General features: G+C 56.1%; 2 protein-coding genes across 2 annotated transcripts; both read left to right on the top strand.

Moving 5' to 3' along the window:
• On the top strand, positions 1 to 5,515 carry LOC142044159 (protocadherin gamma-B5-like). The gene has a single exon (XM_075056295.1). It carries the CDS (start codon positions 1,175 to 1,177, stop codon positions 3,686 to 3,688), a length of 2,514 nt encoding a protein of 837 aa, XP_074912396.1. The 5' UTR covers positions 1 to 1,174; the 3' UTR covers positions 3,689 to 5,515.
• A 1,939-nt stretch (positions 5,516 to 7,454) lies between these two features.
• Positions 7,455 to 10,393, top strand: LOC142044236 (protocadherin gamma-A2-like). Its single transcript, XM_075056450.1, has one exon. It carries the CDS (start codon positions 7,490 to 7,492, stop codon positions 10,103 to 10,105), a length of 2,616 nt encoding a protein of 871 aa, XP_074912551.1. The 5' UTR covers positions 7,455 to 7,489; the 3' UTR covers positions 10,106 to 10,393.
• Positions 10,394 to 17,246: the final 6,853 nt, after the last annotated feature.

The following is a 17,246-nucleotide window of genomic DNA, read 5'->3' as shown; positions in this document are numbered from 1 at the left end:
TACACCTTGAGGCCTCAGCAACTTGTGGCAGAGCAACTGCAAATCACAGCACTGAAGTACCTACCCCCATGAGGTCAGATGGAGGTTTTGGTTTTGTATATTAATCACCAGAAATCGTTGACAAGCTTTCAGCTGATCAGTCAGTCCTTGCATGGTCTGGCCAGATGGTGGGATGTTTGCCTAGAAGCTCCCAAAATCGCAGAGAGAGAAAAATGCAGAATCGAGCCCTATGGCAGGCCTCGGACTTTGGCGTTTCCAGCAAGAGCACTGAAGGTTTTTCTGGATGGAAGAGGAGTCAGCGTCAGGATGTGCACAGGGCAAAGAGCCGACACGGTTCTGCATGTTGTTCTTCTCTGCCAGGCATGTACAGTGACATTGGTCTGAGATCAGGTCCACTACCTTTAGGCTTCACAACTCTCCATCAGTGTTAGCTGTTGTTCTAAATCAGAATCAATCCTGAGCATTTCAGAGTAAAATGAAATTCACCCTTTTTGCGTGGGCTTCCGAGGCACACGTGGGCAGGGAGATGAAACATCAGGAAAGGCTGAAAACATGCACGGCAAAACTTCTTTATTGCTCTGTCGCAGACATTTCCCTCTTCGTTTTCACACCAACTCACGCCAGAAGACGTAAAGGTACATGACAGAGTGTATCACTACTTTAAAAGTCTACTGCGGCCTCAAAATCCTTCTTGAGTAGGAGACGACGGTTGTATTATAATGCCTAGCGTTCCTGCCAAGCATAACGTCCGTGCCTCTGAGTGTCCTTTTGTGTTAAAAGAGAGACCGCCAAGCTTGACGCGTACAGATGGAAAGCCCGGGCCGCCGTGAGCGAGCGCGGCCATCAGCCGGCTGCGGTGGCGTCGCGGCGCCTCCGGGTGCCGCTGTTGGCCGAGGCGGAGCGGCGCTGGAGCCGCAGCCGGAGCCGCAGCCGCAGCCGCAGGCGGAGCCGCCGCAGCGTCCTGCCCCCGCAGGCTGCTCGCTCGCACGGCGCCGGCCAGAGCGGCAGCGGCACGGGCAGCAGAGGCGAGAGGCGGCGCGGCGCGGGGAGCAGCGGCGTCCGAGCCGGCGCCGAGATCGCTGGCCTCCGGCGGGCCCTGCGCTCGCTGCGGAGAGTGGCTGGAAGGGACGCAGGGCAGCGGCAGGAGGGAGGAGCGCGGCGAGCGCTGCCCAGAATGGCGGGCAGGCAGAGGCAGAGGCAGAGGCAGAGCGGCCGGCGAGCAGCCGGGCGAGTGCTGCTGCCCGCTTTGCTGCTGGGCTTGTGCTGCCGGGCGGCGCCGGAGCGGGTCCGCTACGCCATCCCCGAGGAGCTGGGCAGAGGCTCGCTGGTGGGGCCGCTGGCGCGGGACCTGGGGCTGAGCCCGGCCGACCTGCCGGCACGCCAGCTGCGGGTGGCGTCCGCCGCTAAAAGGCAGCTGAAATACTTTACCGTGAGCGGGGAGAGCGGGAACCTCTACGTGAGCGAGAGGCTGGACCGGGAGGAGATGTGCGGCGAGGCGGCGTCCTGCTCCGTCAGCTTCGAGGCGCTGGTGCAGAACCCGCTCAACGTTTTCCACGTCGAGGTGGCCATCCTGGACATCAACGACAACGCCCCGCGGTTTTTTAAGGAGAACATCCACTTCGAAATCATTGAATCTACCCCTCCAGGCACCCGCTTTGCAGTGGGAGCTGCTGAAGACGCAGACGTGGGCAGCAACTCGCTGCAGAGCTACGAGCTGGAGGCCAACGGGTACTTCGCGGTGGAGGTGAAGGAGAGCCAGGACGGCAGCAAGTTCGCGGAGCTGGTGCTGCGGCGCGCCCTGGACCGGGAGAGCGAGCAGAGCCTGCGGCTGGTGCTGACGGCGCTGGACGGCGGCGAGCCGCCCCGCAGCGGCACCGCCCAGCTCTGCATCAACGTCACCGACGCCAACGACAACCCACCCGTGTTCGCGCAGGACCGCTACCGCGCCAGCCTGCGGGAGGACGCGCCGCCGGGCTCGATGGTGCTGAACGTCTCCGCCTCCGACGCCGACGCCGGCACCAACGCCCGCATCACCTACGGCTTCGGGGAAACGCCAGTCAAGGTACTTCAGAAGTTCGTGGTGGACGCGGAGAGCGGGACGATCACGCTGCAGGAGGCGCTGGACTTCGAGGAAACGCGAGGCTACACACTGCTGGTGGAGGCGAGGGACGGGGGCGGTCTTGCGGCACATTGCAAGGTGGAGGTGGAGGTGCTGGACGTGAACGACAACGCGCCCGAAATCACGATGTTGTCGGTGTCGAGCCCGGTGCCCGAGGACGCGCCGGCCGGCACGGTGGTGGCTCTCCTGAACGTGAACGACCCGGACTCCGGGGAGAACGGTCAGGTGTCGTGCGAGCTGTCGGGCGAGGCGCCGCTGTCGATCGTGGCGTCGTCGGGCGGCTCGTACAAGGTGGTGACGGCGAGCGCGCTGGACCGGGAGCAGGCGGCCGAGCACCGGGTGGCGGTGGTGGCCAGGGACCGGGGCAGCCCGGCGCTCTCCAGCCGCGCGGCGCTGGTGCTGGAGGTGTCGGACGTGAACGACAACGCGCCGGTGTTCGAGGAGGCCGCCTACAGCGCCTACGTGGCGGAGAACAACGCGGCGGGCGCGCCGGTGCTGCGCGTGCGCGCGCGGGACGCGGACGCGGGCGCCAACGGGCGCGTCAGCTACTGGCTGGCGGGCGGCAGCGCGGGCGCGGCGGGCGCGGCGCCGTACGTGTCGGTGGAGGCGCGGAGCGGCGCGGTGTACGCGCAGCGCTCCTTCGACTACGAGCAGTGCCGCGAGTTCGCGGTGGCGGTGCGGGCGCAGGACGGCGGGGCGCCGGCGCGGAGCTCGACGGCGACGGTGCGCGTCTTCGTGCTGGACCGCAACGACAACGCGCCGCGGGTGCTGTGGCCGGCGGCGGGCGCGGGGGCGGGCGCGGGGGCGGCCCCGGGCGCGGCCCCGTTCGAGGTGGTGCCGCGGTCGGCCGAGGCCGGGTACCTGGTGGCCAAGGTGGTGGCGGTGGACGCGGACGCGGGGCGCAACGCGTGGCTGTCGTACGAGCTGGTGCAGGCGCCGGAGCCGGCGCTGTTCCGCGTGGGGCTGCACAGCGGCGAGGTGCGGACGGCGCGGGCCGTGTCGGAGAGGGACGCGGCGAAGCAGCGGCTGGTGGCCGTGGTGAAGGACCACGGGCAGCCGGCGCTGTCGGCCACGGCCACGCTGCACGTGGTGCTGGCCGAGAGCTTGCAGGAGGCGCTGCCGGAGCTGAGCGAGCGGGCGGCGGGCGCCGACTCGCCGGCGGAGCTGCAGTTCTACCTGGTGCTGGCGCTGGCGCTCCTCTCCGCCCTCTTCCTGCTGAGCGTGGCGCTGGCCGTGCTGGCGCGGGTGCGCCGGGCCGGGCCGCCCGCCGTCCTGCGCTGCCTGGGCGCGCAGCGCTTCTCCGTGGCCGGCGCCGCCTTCCCGGCCGACTTCTGCGAGGGCACCTTGCCCTACTCCTACAACCTGTGCGTGGCGCCGGGCCGCGCCGTCGCCGAGGGCGCTTGGCTGCCGCCGCCGCTGCCCAGCCTGGCCGCGGAGGAGCTTCTCGGCGCGGAGCCCTGCGGGAAGCGGAGCCCGACCAGCAGCGCCGGCGCGGGAGAGCCGCCCGCGGACGCCGAGGCCCCGCAGGTCTGTAAGCCCGCGCAGTCCTTGTCTCTGAGCCTTTCCTAACCTCGCGCCGAGGGGAGCGGGCTCTTGCTCGTCCTTCGGCCGCTTGGGCGCCTGCTGACGCGCTCTCTTTCCGCGAACGAATGAAAGGGCCAACGCTAAGGCTGTGCTATGTGCTAGTTGTTTTCTGTTTTGTGATAGAGCCCCGAACAGAGGGGGCATGTGCATCGCTGCCTGCTGCTGAGTTACTCTCGAGTGGAGCAGCAAGTCCTAAATGTAAGCACGGTCTGTACCGTGTAAGGCTGTAAAAACAAAACAAAACAAGCCCGAAAAAACAAAGTGGGGCGAAATGGAGGCTGATTGAGAGCGGCCTCCGGTGTGCAGCCGAAAAGCAACGAAGTCGAGAGCGAAGGGCCGTCCCTGAGGAGGACTCCTTGTGAGGGGGGAACTTCGTTGCTGCCTTGTGCTATGGCTGGTGGCGTTCCAGTGTGACACACTTTTGATCTGTGGAAAGGGTGAGGGAAAAGTCGTGCAAGCACGACTGCTGCTTATTGCTGTGCAACTGGTGGTGCAGATTGTGCTTTGGAACTAACGGTCAAGACTGGTAATGCTCTGCACGGAATATTAAGAGCACTTTATATCTACCTTGTATCACCATAACAAAAACGTTTTTCCCTGCGGTAGAAATAACAAAAGCACGGGAGGCGTGTCATTTCTTTCTGGTCGTCATCGCCCCTTCCTAGCCGATTCCTTCACGTTATCGAATTAATTGTTTAGGTGTAAATGCCTGTGAAGCATGCAGACCCTTAATTTATGTGGCCTAATGGGAAATCACCCATTCAAGTCCGTTAACTTTCCTGTTTCGGTATTAGCTGCCTCTGTAGGTCTTCCAGCAGTTTAATGATGTAGCCATTAGCTCAGTGTCGTCACTGAAGCACTCCATTGCTCTCATCCCGTTCTAAAATACTGGCGGGACTTGAGTTTCCCGACTAGCGGGAAAATAGGCGCAGAAGAAAAACTGGGAGCAACGCAAAGGTGTCATATGGCTGCAATCGCGTCCACCCACAGAATGGGCGGTATGAAGGAGAGTGTTTCAAGGAAAGTTCCTGAAGCATGGGTTCATGAGGCTGATATACTTGCTTCTCCGGGGTGTGTGTGGGATGTGTGTCCGACTATCACGTTTTGTATTTCAGAGCCTGTTTTCTCTTGCTTTCCTTGTAGCACTCATTCAAGCACGGCGAATACAGAAAGTCGTGTTAGAGGTTAAGGTATGGGCTCAAGTGGCTTAGATTCCCAGTTGATTGACCCCACCTTCTTGGGCCTTTTAATGTCTAATCTCAGCCAATGGTCGCGGTGTAGTTAATTTCCAGCGTGTTCCTTATTGTTGTCCCACAAACGGGGTTCGTTTACGCGGCGTGCAAGCCAATACCACACAGAGTCGAGGTATTTTTAAATTAATTTCATGGATGCACATGAACGGGTGCCTGTGTCAAGACAGCACACCTTTGTCTCAAAACTCCCCACGTTTATCTAATTAAGTGATACATATTCACTATTATTTCCCTTAACGATTGGTTCTTTCTTCTTCGCCTGTCATCAAAATTAGTGCGCAGACTCGGCCTTCTTCCTTCATGGTTTTGTTTTGAGTAGGTGGTTTCATTTCAGTAGGTGGTCAACGAGTCGGTGGTTGCGATCTCCCCCTGTAGGAATTACCTCTTACCTACTTCTTACTCTGTCTTGGCAGTTACAGGTGGTTCTTCAAGGTTTATTGACCAGACCACAATCCTTTACCTTTTCTGACATACACATGAAGCCCCATTGTCTGATAGTTAGTTCCTAAACCTTACATCGTGTGTACTAATAATTTCCCTATTTTAAATATTAACTAATGCATATGGTTGAGATGCCTGTCTCATGATGAAACTCTTGAGACATCCAAACAATATACAAACAAAAATCACTGTAATAACCAAAATGATTAGGTTCTGTAGTAAACTCTGTAGCCATCCAGACAGCGAGAATCCGAACTCATGCGGGATTTTATTCAAGCACCTTGTCTCCATTGCCTCTCTTATATTCCTACAAGATTACTTTACCACTGGACTGTGGATTCCAAGGGGCATGTAAATTACCTTTAATACCCCCAAAACTAGAAATTCCCTCTACGATTTCTACAGTGAAATGGGATCTTATATCAGAAGACAGACCTTCTGGAGTATCAAACCTAGGGAGAATTTCTTTTGGTAAGGCCTTAATGATTTCTCTAGCCTTCCTGGTACGACATGGAAAGGCCTCTGGCCAACCAAAAAAGGTATCTACTATCACCATAAATCTCTGTATGAATTACACCGTGCTAGTTCCATAATATCTCTTTGCCAGTATTCCCCAGGAGTTGTTCCCTGTTTCACAACTTTTCCTTTAAACCTCTTGGTAATTTTGGGGGTGATTAGCACAACAAATAGCACGTCTCTTAACCATTATGTCTGTCAGATTTCCCATTTTTGGTCCTACAAGCTCTCTTTTTGGCAGTCAATACCAATGCATTTGCTCTTGAATGTGTTTCTCGATGCAATCCTTTAAGTAGACTTTCCATCATCTTTTCAGAAAGTAGCAGTTGCTTTAAAGGTGTCACCCACCATCCCTGATCATTCTTAGGACAATCTAATTGTTCTGGCAATTGATCTTCTCTCTCAGTATATTGCGGAGGTGATGGTTCCAAACGAGGTGCTGGAATTAAGGCTCCTTCAACTGTTTAATGTTTTAGAGCTGCTTCTTTTGCTACTTGATCCGCTTTTCGACTTCCCTTTATAATTTCACTATTCCCACTGTGATGGGCTTTACAATGTGTTATTGGAACTTCCTCGGGTTGAAGAACTGCCTGTAGAAGTTTCGCTATTTCTTCTCCATATTGAATTGGGGTTCCTTGCGAGCTTAAAAGTCCTCTATCTTTCCAAATGGCTCCATGTGCCTGCTTCGGCCAGGCTTCAGCCTTTAAATGCCTAATCTCAGTCAATGGTCGTGGGGTAGTTAATTCCGAGCCTGTTCCTTAGGAACGGAGGTCTTTGAAGCAAAGTTCCTGCCGCTTGGGTTCCTAACTCTGGTTCACGGCGGGGGGCGGGGTGTGTGTCTGAATATCCCGGGTTGTGTTTCAGAGCCTGTTTCCTCTTGCTCTCCCTGTAGCAGTCATTCAGGCATGAGCGCTACACAAATTTGTGTTGGAGATTGTGCCTTCGGACTAATGGGATGAGGCTCGTAATCACGTGCATGTGAGACGAAGAGGCGTTATTTTACTTGGCATGTCTCGGCGTTAGCAAGGGATTTTTCCCGTGCGGTTGGAACAGCACGGCGGGGGCGGGAGGCCTCTGCCTTCCTCCTGGTCGTGATCGCCTCGCGGGTGGAAGGAGAGATGGGCTGGCGAAAAGGCAGCGCAGGAGATGACCGCTGGACGGGCCCCGCTGTCCCCGTGGCGACGGTGCCGTCCCCGGCCGCTGCCCGCGGGCAAGGCAGGGCGGGCAGCGCTCGGCAGCGCTGGGTGCCTGCAGTGCCGGGAGGAGGCTGCGGGCGCCGCTGTTGACCGAGGAGGAGCGAGAGGAAGGCCGGAGCGCTGCCGGCAGCCCCGCCCGCTGCGGCCCGGCTGGCTCGCTCGCTCGCTGGCTGGCTCGGCGGCCGGGCGGTTCTGCGAGCGTCCCCGCGGTGCGGAGCGGTGCTGCAGCGAGGCGGAGGGGCCGGCGGCAGCGGCCGGGAGCGGCGAGCCGGGGCCGGAGCCTGAGAGAAGCGGAGCCCGAGCGGGAAGCGGAGCCTGACCAGGAAGCACCTGGGAAGAGCGTGCGGCGGCGGTGCGGGGCCGGCGGGGCCGCGGCGGCGATGTGCGCGGCGGGGAGGCGCTGGGGCCGGCGGGAGCGAGCCCTGCTGTGGTGCGTCCTGGTGGCGGCGTGGGAGGCGGCGTGGGGGCAGCTGCGCTACTCGGTTCCCGAGGAGATGCCGAAGGGCTCGTTCGTGGGCGACGTGGCCAAGGACCTGGGGCTGGAGCTGCCGGCGCTCCGCGAACGCGGCGTCCGCATCCTAGACAGAGGTAGGACGCAGTATTTCGCTCTGCACGGGAAGACGGGACATTTGGTGACGGCGGAGCGGATAGACAGAGAGCAGCTGTGCCGGCTGGTGGAGAAATGCGTGCTGCGCTGTGAGGTGATAGTGGAGGGGGAAATGCAGGTTTACGGCATCGAGGTGGAAATCACGGACATTAACGACAACGCGCCCAGCTTCCGAGAGGCGGAAACGGAGCTGAGAATAAGCGAGACGACATCCCCTGGGTCACGGTTTCCCCTGGCCAGGGCCCACGACCCGGACTCGGGAGCGAATTCGCTGCAGAGCTACGAGCTGAGCGGCGACGAGCACTTCTCGCTGGCCGTGCAGGCGGGTCCCGGCGGGGAGCAGCGTCCCGAGCTGGTGCTGGCGAAGGCGCTGGACCGGGAGGAGGCGGCGTTTCACGAGCTGGTGCTGAGGGCGAGCGACGGCGGAGAGCCGGCGCGGACGGGCACGGCGCGGATCCGCGTGGCGGTGCTGGACGCGAACGACAACGCGCCCGTGTTCAGCCAGGCGGAGTACACGCTGCGTGTGCCGGAGGACGTGCCCGTGGGCTCCGTCCTCGTCACCGTCACGGCCACCGACGCCGACGAGGGCATCTACGGGCGCCTGAAATATTCGTTGAAGAAAGTGACCGACCTCACAAATGAGATTTTCCAGCTGGACACCGAGACGGGAGTGATCACGCTGTTGCGGAGCCTGGACTTCGAGGAAGGCGACTCGCACGAACTGGAGGTGCAGGCAGAAGACGGCGGGGGCCTTTCCGACACGGCCAAAGTCGCGATCACGGTGACAGACGTCAACGACAACGCGCCCGAACTGACAGTGTCGTCGGCGCTGAGCGCGATCTCGGAGGACGCGCCGCCGGGGACGGTGGTGGCCCTGCTGCACGTGCAGGACCGGGACTCGGGGGCGAACGGCGAGGTGCGGTGCAGCATCGGCGAGCGCCTGCCGTTCCGGCTGGAGAAGTCCTTGGAGGACTACTACCGCGTGGTGACGGCGAGGGACCTGGACCGGGAGGAGGTGGCGGAGTACAACGTGACGGTGCGGGCGGCGGACGGCGGGTCGCCGGCGCTGTGGAGCAGCGCGGTGCTGGCGCTGCGGGTGCTGGACGTGAACGACAACGCGCCGGTGTTCGCGGAGGCGCGCTACAGCGCCCGGCTGCCCGAGAACAACGCGGCGGGCGCGCTGGTGCTGACGGTGCGGGCGGCGGACGCGGACTGGGGGCAGAACGCGCGCGTGCGGTACCGGCTGTCGGAGGGGCGGGTGCGGGGCGCGCCGCTGTCGTCCTACGTGTCGGTGCAGGCGGAGACGGGCGCGCTGTACGCGCTGCGCTCCTTCGACTACGAGGAGGTGCGCGAGGTGGGGCTGTGGGTGCGGGCGGAGGACGGCGGCGCGCCGGCGCTGAGCAGCAACGTGTCGGTGCGGCTCGTGATCGTGGACGAGAACGACAACGCGCCGCAGGTGCTGTACCCGCCGCCGGCGCCGGCGCCGGGCGCGGGCTGGGCGGGCGTGGAGCTGGCGCCGCGCTCGGCGGAGCCCGGGGCGCTGGTGGCCAAGGTGGTGGCGGTGGACGCGGACGCGGGGCAGAACGCGTGGCTGTCGTACGAGCTGGCCAAGGCGACGGAGCCGGGGCTGTTCCGCGTGGGGCTGCACAGCGGCGAGGTGCGGACGGCGCGCTTCCCGCTGGCCCGCGACGCGGCGCGGCAGAGCCTGGTGGTGGTGGTGAAGGACCACGGGCGGCCGGCGCTGTCGGCCACGGCCACGCTGACGGTGGTGCTGGCCGAGAGCGTGGCCGAGCTGCTGTCGGAGCTGGGCAGCGCGGCGGCGGCGGCGCCGGGCGAGCCGGCCGGCAGCCTGACGCGGTGGCTGGTGGTGGCCGTGGCGGCCGTGTCCTGCCTCTTCCTCGCCTTCCTGCTGCTGCTGCTGGCGCTGCGCCTGCGGCGCTGGCGCCGCTCGCAGCTGCTGGCGGCGGGCAGCGGCGCCTTGCGCGGCGTCCCGGCCTCGCACTTCGTGGGCATCGACGGCGTCCGCGCCTTCCTGCACTCCTACTCGCACGAGGTGTCGCTCACCGCCGACTCGCGCAAGAGCCAGCTCCGCTTGTCGGCCGGCAGCTGCTGCGACACGCTCCCGGCCCGGCCGCCGCCCGACGAGCCCGCGCCGCTGCTCGGGGAGGACCCTGCCGGCGCCCGCCGCGCGGACCCCGCCGCTCCCCCGGTGAGTTCCTCCCACCAGCCCTTCTCCGCGGCGCGGCGCGGCGCGGCGCTTCCCTCCGCTGCTTCTCCGCCCTTTCCCCCCCGTCTTCTGCCTCCTGCCTCGGGAGGTGGAGGTAGCGGGAAGGCAAAGCTTCGCTCAGCCACGCGCGGGGCGCTGCCGCCTCGTGCTCCCGGGAGGTGATGGTGGGAGGGCGGCTCAGCGTGACCGTTGCTGCGGGAGGCAGGAGAAGCGGGAGGCTGCTGTTGCCTGCTGGAGCTTCCTCTCAGCGGGGCTTGCTGCTTTTGTCACGTCGCTGATGTGTTACATGCTGTTCACTGACCCAGCCTCTCCCGCAGGACAGCTCCTCTTTTACTCTTAGAACACCGAGGTTTCTCTCCAGAAGGCTAGTGAGCAGGCAATGTATCTTCCTTCTCTGTACGGAGACGTAGTGAAATCTCGGTGAGGTCCGTGGCATGGTAGTGGTGCATGTTGAGGACAAATGGTCTGGGTTCTGGCCCTTTGATGACAAGTGCTTGCAAGCTATGAGGGTCAACGAACACCAGGCAAGTTGTGACGGCTTGGAGACGAGAGTCTTGGAGGTGTTTGTGCGGGGCTGTGGAAGGACACAAGAGATCTGGTTTGCTCCTTTCCCTGTTCGGTGCCCATCTGTAGTATCATGTAATGAGAGTTTTGGCTTCCCAAGTAAGTTTGGCCCAAGTCAGACATGTTGTTCCAGCTGCATAGGGAGCCCTGGGAGGTTCCTCCTGTGTGCTTGCACGTTGTGGAGATGTTTCTAACTAACAGCTTAATTCTATACTTATGGCAAGTGCCCTAAAGGGAGCTTTGGGAGGAGCCAGCCCTGGTTTTGTAACCTACTAAACACCTGAGTTATGCCATAATCTAGAAGAGTATGTTGCCATCCCTTCCCTTCTGTGTGTGTTTAACATCCTGACTTGCTCGTCGTAATGATGTGGAGGTGGTCCTTTGTGTCTGAGAATGTGTGGAAGACCACATGTGTTACATTTGGCTGACTGTCCCCTACGTGCCTTTCATGCTTTCAGCTGTAAAGAGAGAGACTTTCATAGAAGTGTTCCCTTAAAATACTACTGGAAGAAATGCTCTTGCTTGTCACATGCACATGCTGAGAAGTCAAATATTCTCCCTGGTAAGGAGAAGTTGTCTGTGCAGCTTTTCTTTGGGTGGAGTCTATCTGCAAATGATGACGGTCAAGGACAACCACGCAACCTGTGAAGGGTTTGAGGAGAGTCTCGAGAGGGTGCTGTGTGTGAGGAGGTCCTGGTGGAGACATGGCATGTGTTTTGTTGATTCCCAGGGTTTATTGTTGGTGTTCTGAAACTGAGCCTGAAGGCATCTTATTTTTTGGATATTGCCTTGCTTGGACTCCAGTTGTCAAGTTGTGGGTTCATCAGTGTGCTTTCCTGTTGCATGATGTTTCCTGGGATTGGTGGTTATGAAGCATAGATGTAAACTTTGCAACAGTGTGGTAGTGTAACGTATCTTCCAAGTTGCCCGTGTGTTGAAGAAGGATGATGTTGCCTTTGAGCTGAGACTTTGATGATTGGGTCATTAACTGAGGTCCGTGTCACTCATGGCCTTTAGAATTTCTAATGTTTGATCAAATTTTATGGGGTGAGCAGAAAGATCTCTTTGCATTTGTCCATGTTGCAATGCTTGGATTCTGAGATACCATGTGCCCAACGTTTCTTTCAATGCTGGCTGTCTGCAGAGGTTGCTTTCCTGTTGCATGCTCTTTTGGCAGGTTGGCGTTCTGCCTGTACAGAGACAGGGCAGCTGGAACACTGCTGTGATATAGTGTGAAATGGCTAAAGGGTAGGTTTAAAAGTTTGTCCTAGTTGTTAGATGAGGCCCACAGTTGTGGTTCCAAGTCTTTCCCCTTTTTTATCATCCAAAGAAACTAATAGTGGGCATACAGCTATGGTCTATGGTGAGCTGCTGTGTGAGCCTCCTGTGTACTTGTTAGCAGGTGGTTCCCTTTTCTGTGTACCTACTACAGCTGACACAATCTGAAGTGTGAAGCTACCATTCTTCCACTCCTGTAGAGTACCCATTAATGCCTTCTTTCTTTGTCCAGGTCTGAAGCTGGGCCTCACTTTGGCTGGTAATCCTTAAAACACTAAAAGACTGACTTTAACCACAGTCAACGTGCTTTCCTGTTGCATGATGTTTCCCGGGAATGGCAGTAACTGTGCACAGACGTACACTTTCTGTTCAGATTTCAGAGTCATGTACCTTCCCAATTGCCCAATGTGCTGAAGTATGATGATGGTGTCTTTGAGCTGATACTTTGACAACTGGGTCTTTATCAGAGCTGCATGTTGCTTATGCCCTTGAGAATATTTTACATTTCCTCAAAGTAGTGTTGTTGTCCTAAAAGCGGATTCGTTACACGCTGTGTGATGCACCGATCTCACACACTCAGGAGATATATTGCTTTTTGTTGGGGCCTTGGTGCTCAGTGGACTTTCCACAATCCAAGCACGCCAGATTCATCAGGTGTGTCGCTTTTATACAGTAACTATTGCATATACTTTATTAAACTACTTCTACCTATTACATATTCAGACTATCTAATGCAGATGCAGGGGATTATATAACCACGACACATCAGAGGCCTTCTCCACATGCGCAGGGTTCTTGGGTGGTCTTTGGTGGTCATATGGGGAGGTATTCCCTCCTCACTTTGACAACTAAGTCGCTCTGTGCCTGGTCAATGGTTTGTTTTCCTGCCAAGAGGGACGTCTCATCAATCTGGAAAGAACAAAAAGGGTCAGAATGACCTTGGCTACTTCTGTAGGTATTACTAAAATTGTTTGAAGTTGAAAATGATTAACTAACTTGATTTAGAACAGGATTTTCTAATCTAAAACACAACTTCCTACATCTCACATCAGTGCAATAAGCAGAGAAAACTCTTTGCATGCACTGTGTTGTCATCTGCACGCTCAGTAAGGAGAAGTTGCATGTGCAACTTTTCTTTCAATGGTGTCTATCTGCAGGGGTAGCTTTCCTGTTGTGTAATATTTGAGCACAGTGAAAAATTCTGTCTGTCCCAATAGAGGCCAGGTGAAAAAGTTTGCTGTGGTATAATTTGAAATGTGTAAAAGATGGAAAGATGGTGTAAAAGTTCAGTTTGTCCTAGTTGTTAGATGAGCCCCACAGTTGTGGTTCCATGCATTTCCCCTTCTTTATTGTGCAAAGGAATTACTTTGAGGAACTGTGGCTTGCTCTTTGGTGTGAGCTCCTGTGTGAGCCTCCTGTGGACTTTTCCCCAACTAGATATCCTTCTTGTGCACCTACTACAGTTGACATAAGCTGAAATGTTAAGCTATGATTCCTTCACTTGTGTAGGTTTCCCATTCTTGCCTTGCTTATTGTCCAGGTGTAAAGCTGGGCCTCCTTGTGGCTGGGAACCCTCAAAACATGAAAAGACATCTTCTAGTTGTTGGGCTGAGGAAGTAGTTTCCATCCCTACCCTGAAGGTGTTCAGCTGCCAAGACAAAGACGTTGTCACACTTCTGTTTCCCTACAATGTCACTGAATGAAATGCTCTTTTGCCTGTGGTCGCCACATGGCCAAAACAGTGGATATTGTCTGTGGTGCCACTAAAGGCTGTGAATGCAGAGCAAGGAGGGTGGGAGGCTGGCTCCTAGCCAGGAAAACAGGTAGGTCAGTGTGGCTTTGGCTAAGGAATGGTTTGATTTCATGTGTGTTATCAAGGCCTGTGCCATTCATGCTGTGATCCTGGTTTCCCTGTCCTGAAAGGCAATGACTGTCCTCCAGCAGTAACGTATTTGTGCAATTCCTGTGCCTGCAGAACAATGAAGCATGGGTAGAATGGCTTATAATTTCTGTGTGAAACCTCCTTTATCCATCTGTATCTCCTGTAACGTTGCGATGCTTAGTTTCTTCATAGTTGTAATTACACCTTCTTTCAGGCCTCTGTTTCCTGGAAGGTCGTGGTTCCTTTTCCCCACACCTGGATATTTCTTTTGCATTTGAAACTGTGAGTGTTGTTTTGCAGCAAATAGTCACTTCAGCCAAGTAAGACAGAATTTTCAGTGTGAGGAAAATGAAGCAGAAGCTAAAAGAGAATCTGTTGTAATTTCTCAGCAGACTTAGCTTGAAAAAGAGACTGATGAGAAGATGTTTAGCGTGACGGCTTTGTATCTGTGGGAGATGAGCAGGCCACACAGTAGAATAGAATTGCTGGGAGCTGTTGACTATTTCTTATAATGAAAGCCCCTATTATCTAGTCCAGAGTTAGACTTAAGGGCCACACTTGCAGCTTGAGATATGACTGACTGCCAGGTGCTCTCGGGGTTGAATATCAGTACCCGCAGTGAAGACCAAGAAGACTTCCTGGTGAGTTTCTCTGAGAGCACTTTGTCTTCTAATGCTTCCTTGCCTTGCTTGTCTAATTTATGTTTTTCTTTACCTGGTCTCATATGTGTGTAGGTTTACTTGGAATTATCAACATCACTTCATTTAGCAATGTGTCTTGTGTTAGTGCCTCTTGCTCGTGCTGCAGTGGGTGTGAAAGGCAGGAGATGTGAGGGTATCTTTGTGTTCTGTTATTGTCAGGGGGAATAGATGTAGGCACGACCTTAGTAGGAGGCGGGAGCATCTCTGTGGAACAGTGCGTGTGATAAAAGAGGGGAGGAGATTCCCCATAAGCCATTAGTTTGATGACCCATTCTCTGCTGGATGACCACTCCTCTTTTAGTGTGTCCGTTTATCATTCCTGTGCTTTAGAATCCTGTTCCTTCTCGCAATGGTGGTGAGGAGACAAATGTACCTCCCTTCTTGGTATGAGCATAGTGCATTATCCTCTCCTGATATGTTTTTGCCTATTATGTGAAGGTCAGAAACAAACCTGCAAGTTGTGTAGGGCTGGAGAGAAGACAGGGGAGCTCTGTGTGTCAGGCTATAGGAGAACAGATGGCCATTTCCTTGCTTGACATAGTTAACACAGCGGTGTGCCTGATGGAGTACTATGCAATATGTGTTGCTTCTGCTCGGTAAGTTTGGCCCAAGAAATGTTATTCCACCAATCCATCGACTGCTGTACATTCCTAAGTCTTGCCTTGCTTGTTGTCATGAGCTACAGCTCAACCTCAGGGTGTCTGATCACATGTGGAAGGTCATATGTGTTCCAGTTGTCTGAGTGTAGGGGCAGTTCCCGTACAAAACTTCGATGTTTACGGCTGTAAAGAGGAAGCATTTCATAGACGGGCATGTGCTCACCCAGGCACACTTGTCTGTAGGGTAAGAAAGGAGAACCATCTCTACTGCAATCCACAAACTGCAGAGTGACAGCCCTGCCCAGCCAAGGTTTCCACGAACAGACGAGGGACCAGTTGGAGAGCGCACGCAAGGTGTCCTTCACACGGTCGCCCAAAACCATGCTGGCCGCTCAATTGGAGAGTTATGGGTTTGACAGCTGGCCTGTTAGGTGGATAAGGAACTGGCTGGATGGCAGCATCCAAAGAGTTGTAGTCAATGGCTCAATGTCCTAGTGGAAATCAGTAATGTGTGGTGTCCCACAAGGGTCCATACTGGGACCAATACTACTGAATATCTATCAAATATTACAGTGGGATTGAGTGCAGCCACAGCAAGTTTGCAGATGACACGGAGCTGACTGGTGCAATTGATTGGCTAGAGGGAAGGGATGCCATCCAGAGGGACCTTGACAGGCTGGAGAAATGGGCCCGTGTGAACCTCATGAAGTTCAACAAGGCCAAGTGCAAAGTTCTGCCGCTGGGTGGGGGCAACCCCCAGCTTCTGTACAGACTGGGGGATTGAGAGCAGCCTTGTGGAGGCGGACTTGGGGGTAGCGGTGGGTGACAAATGGGACATGTACTGGTGATGTACTCTTGCTGCCCAGAAAGGCAATATTATCTTCGGCTGCATAACCAGCAGCATGGCCAGAAGGTCAAGGGAGGGAATTCTCCCCCTCCCTTCTACTTCCATGAGACCCCACCTGGAATACTGCATCCAGCTCAGGGGTCCATGGCCCAAAAAGACATGGACCTGTTTGAGTAGTTCCAGAGAAGGACCACAAAAGTGTTCAAAGGGCTGGAACATCTCTGTGATGAAGAAGAGCTAAAGGCGTTGAGGTTCTTCAGCCTAGAGAACAGAAGGCTCTGGGGAGACCATATGGCGCCTTTTCAATATAGAGAGAGGGCTTAAAAGAAAGATGGAGAAAGACTTTTTACAAGGGCCTGTTGTGACAGGAGAAGGGGCAATGTTTTTAAACTGAAAGAGGATAGATTTTGATTGAACTTAAGGGTGGTGAGACACTGGAACAGGTTGCCCACAGATGTTGTGGATGCACCATCATTGGAAGTGTTCCAGAACAGGTTGGACGGGGCTTTGAGCAACCTGTCCTAGTGAAGGATGTCCCTGTCCATGGCAGGGACGTGGATTCAACGTTCTTTAAAGGCCCCTTCCAACCCAAACCAGTCTACAATTCTATGAAAGACTCAATGTGGCTTTGCACTTTCCCATTGTCAGCCGCTCAAGTATGGAGACAGAACAGAAGGCATTTCAGTGTGAATCAGAAACACAGTAGTGTCTTACCATGGAGCTACACACATTCCCCTTAGGGTGATATATTTCCCAGGGTAATTCTTCTTCTCCCTAAAAGGAAAATTAACAACGGGACAAATGTCAGACTTTCAGGAGCCAAAGGAAGAATTCCTGAGAAGATGGAAACCCTTAGCAGGCCTGGCGTGGGAGGATTGCAATGATTTTTGCTTCATTCTGTTTCTGATTACTTACTGATTACTCCAGCAAGAGTAATTTCATCTCGGTATTCGTCCCAGGTGAGGAAAGCAGAATTGAAGGTACCTGACAGAGTGCTAAAAAGCTCGTGAAGGCTTCCCTAGCTACAATACCGTTTCATGCTATTATGGTTCCATCTTGCTTTTAAGGAAGAGCAGCCGAGTTCCTTTATTTATTGCTCTGCAACGAGCATTTCCTTCAGACATTCATTGCCACTCAAGGAGGCGACCTAAAGGTACCCGACAGCGTCTCTCAGGCTTAAACGGCTTCGGGGTGCCATGAAGCAAGTGCTTCCGAGCCTCCTGATTCTCGAAAAAGAGAGACCCCAAAGCTGGGTGCAGCCACTAAACACCGGCCACAAGCCCGGGCCACCGTGAGCGAGCGCGGCCATCAGCTGGCTGCGGTGGCGTCGCGGCGCCTCCGGGTGCCGCTGTTGGCCGAGGCGGAGCGGCGCCGGAGCCGCAGCAGGAGCCGCAGCCGCAGACGGAGCCGCCGCAGCGTCCTGCCCCCGCAG

The sequence above is a fragment of the Buteo buteo genome, chromosome 24, assembly GCF_964188355.1.
Source record: "Buteo buteo chromosome 24, bButBut1.hap1.1, whole genome shotgun sequence".
In the NCBI taxonomy this organism is placed as follows: domain Eukaryota; kingdom Metazoa; phylum Chordata; class Aves; order Accipitriformes; family Accipitridae; genus Buteo; species Buteo buteo.
Note: the sequence above shows the minus strand (reverse complement) of the source record. Positions and strands in the feature narration are given on the sequence as shown.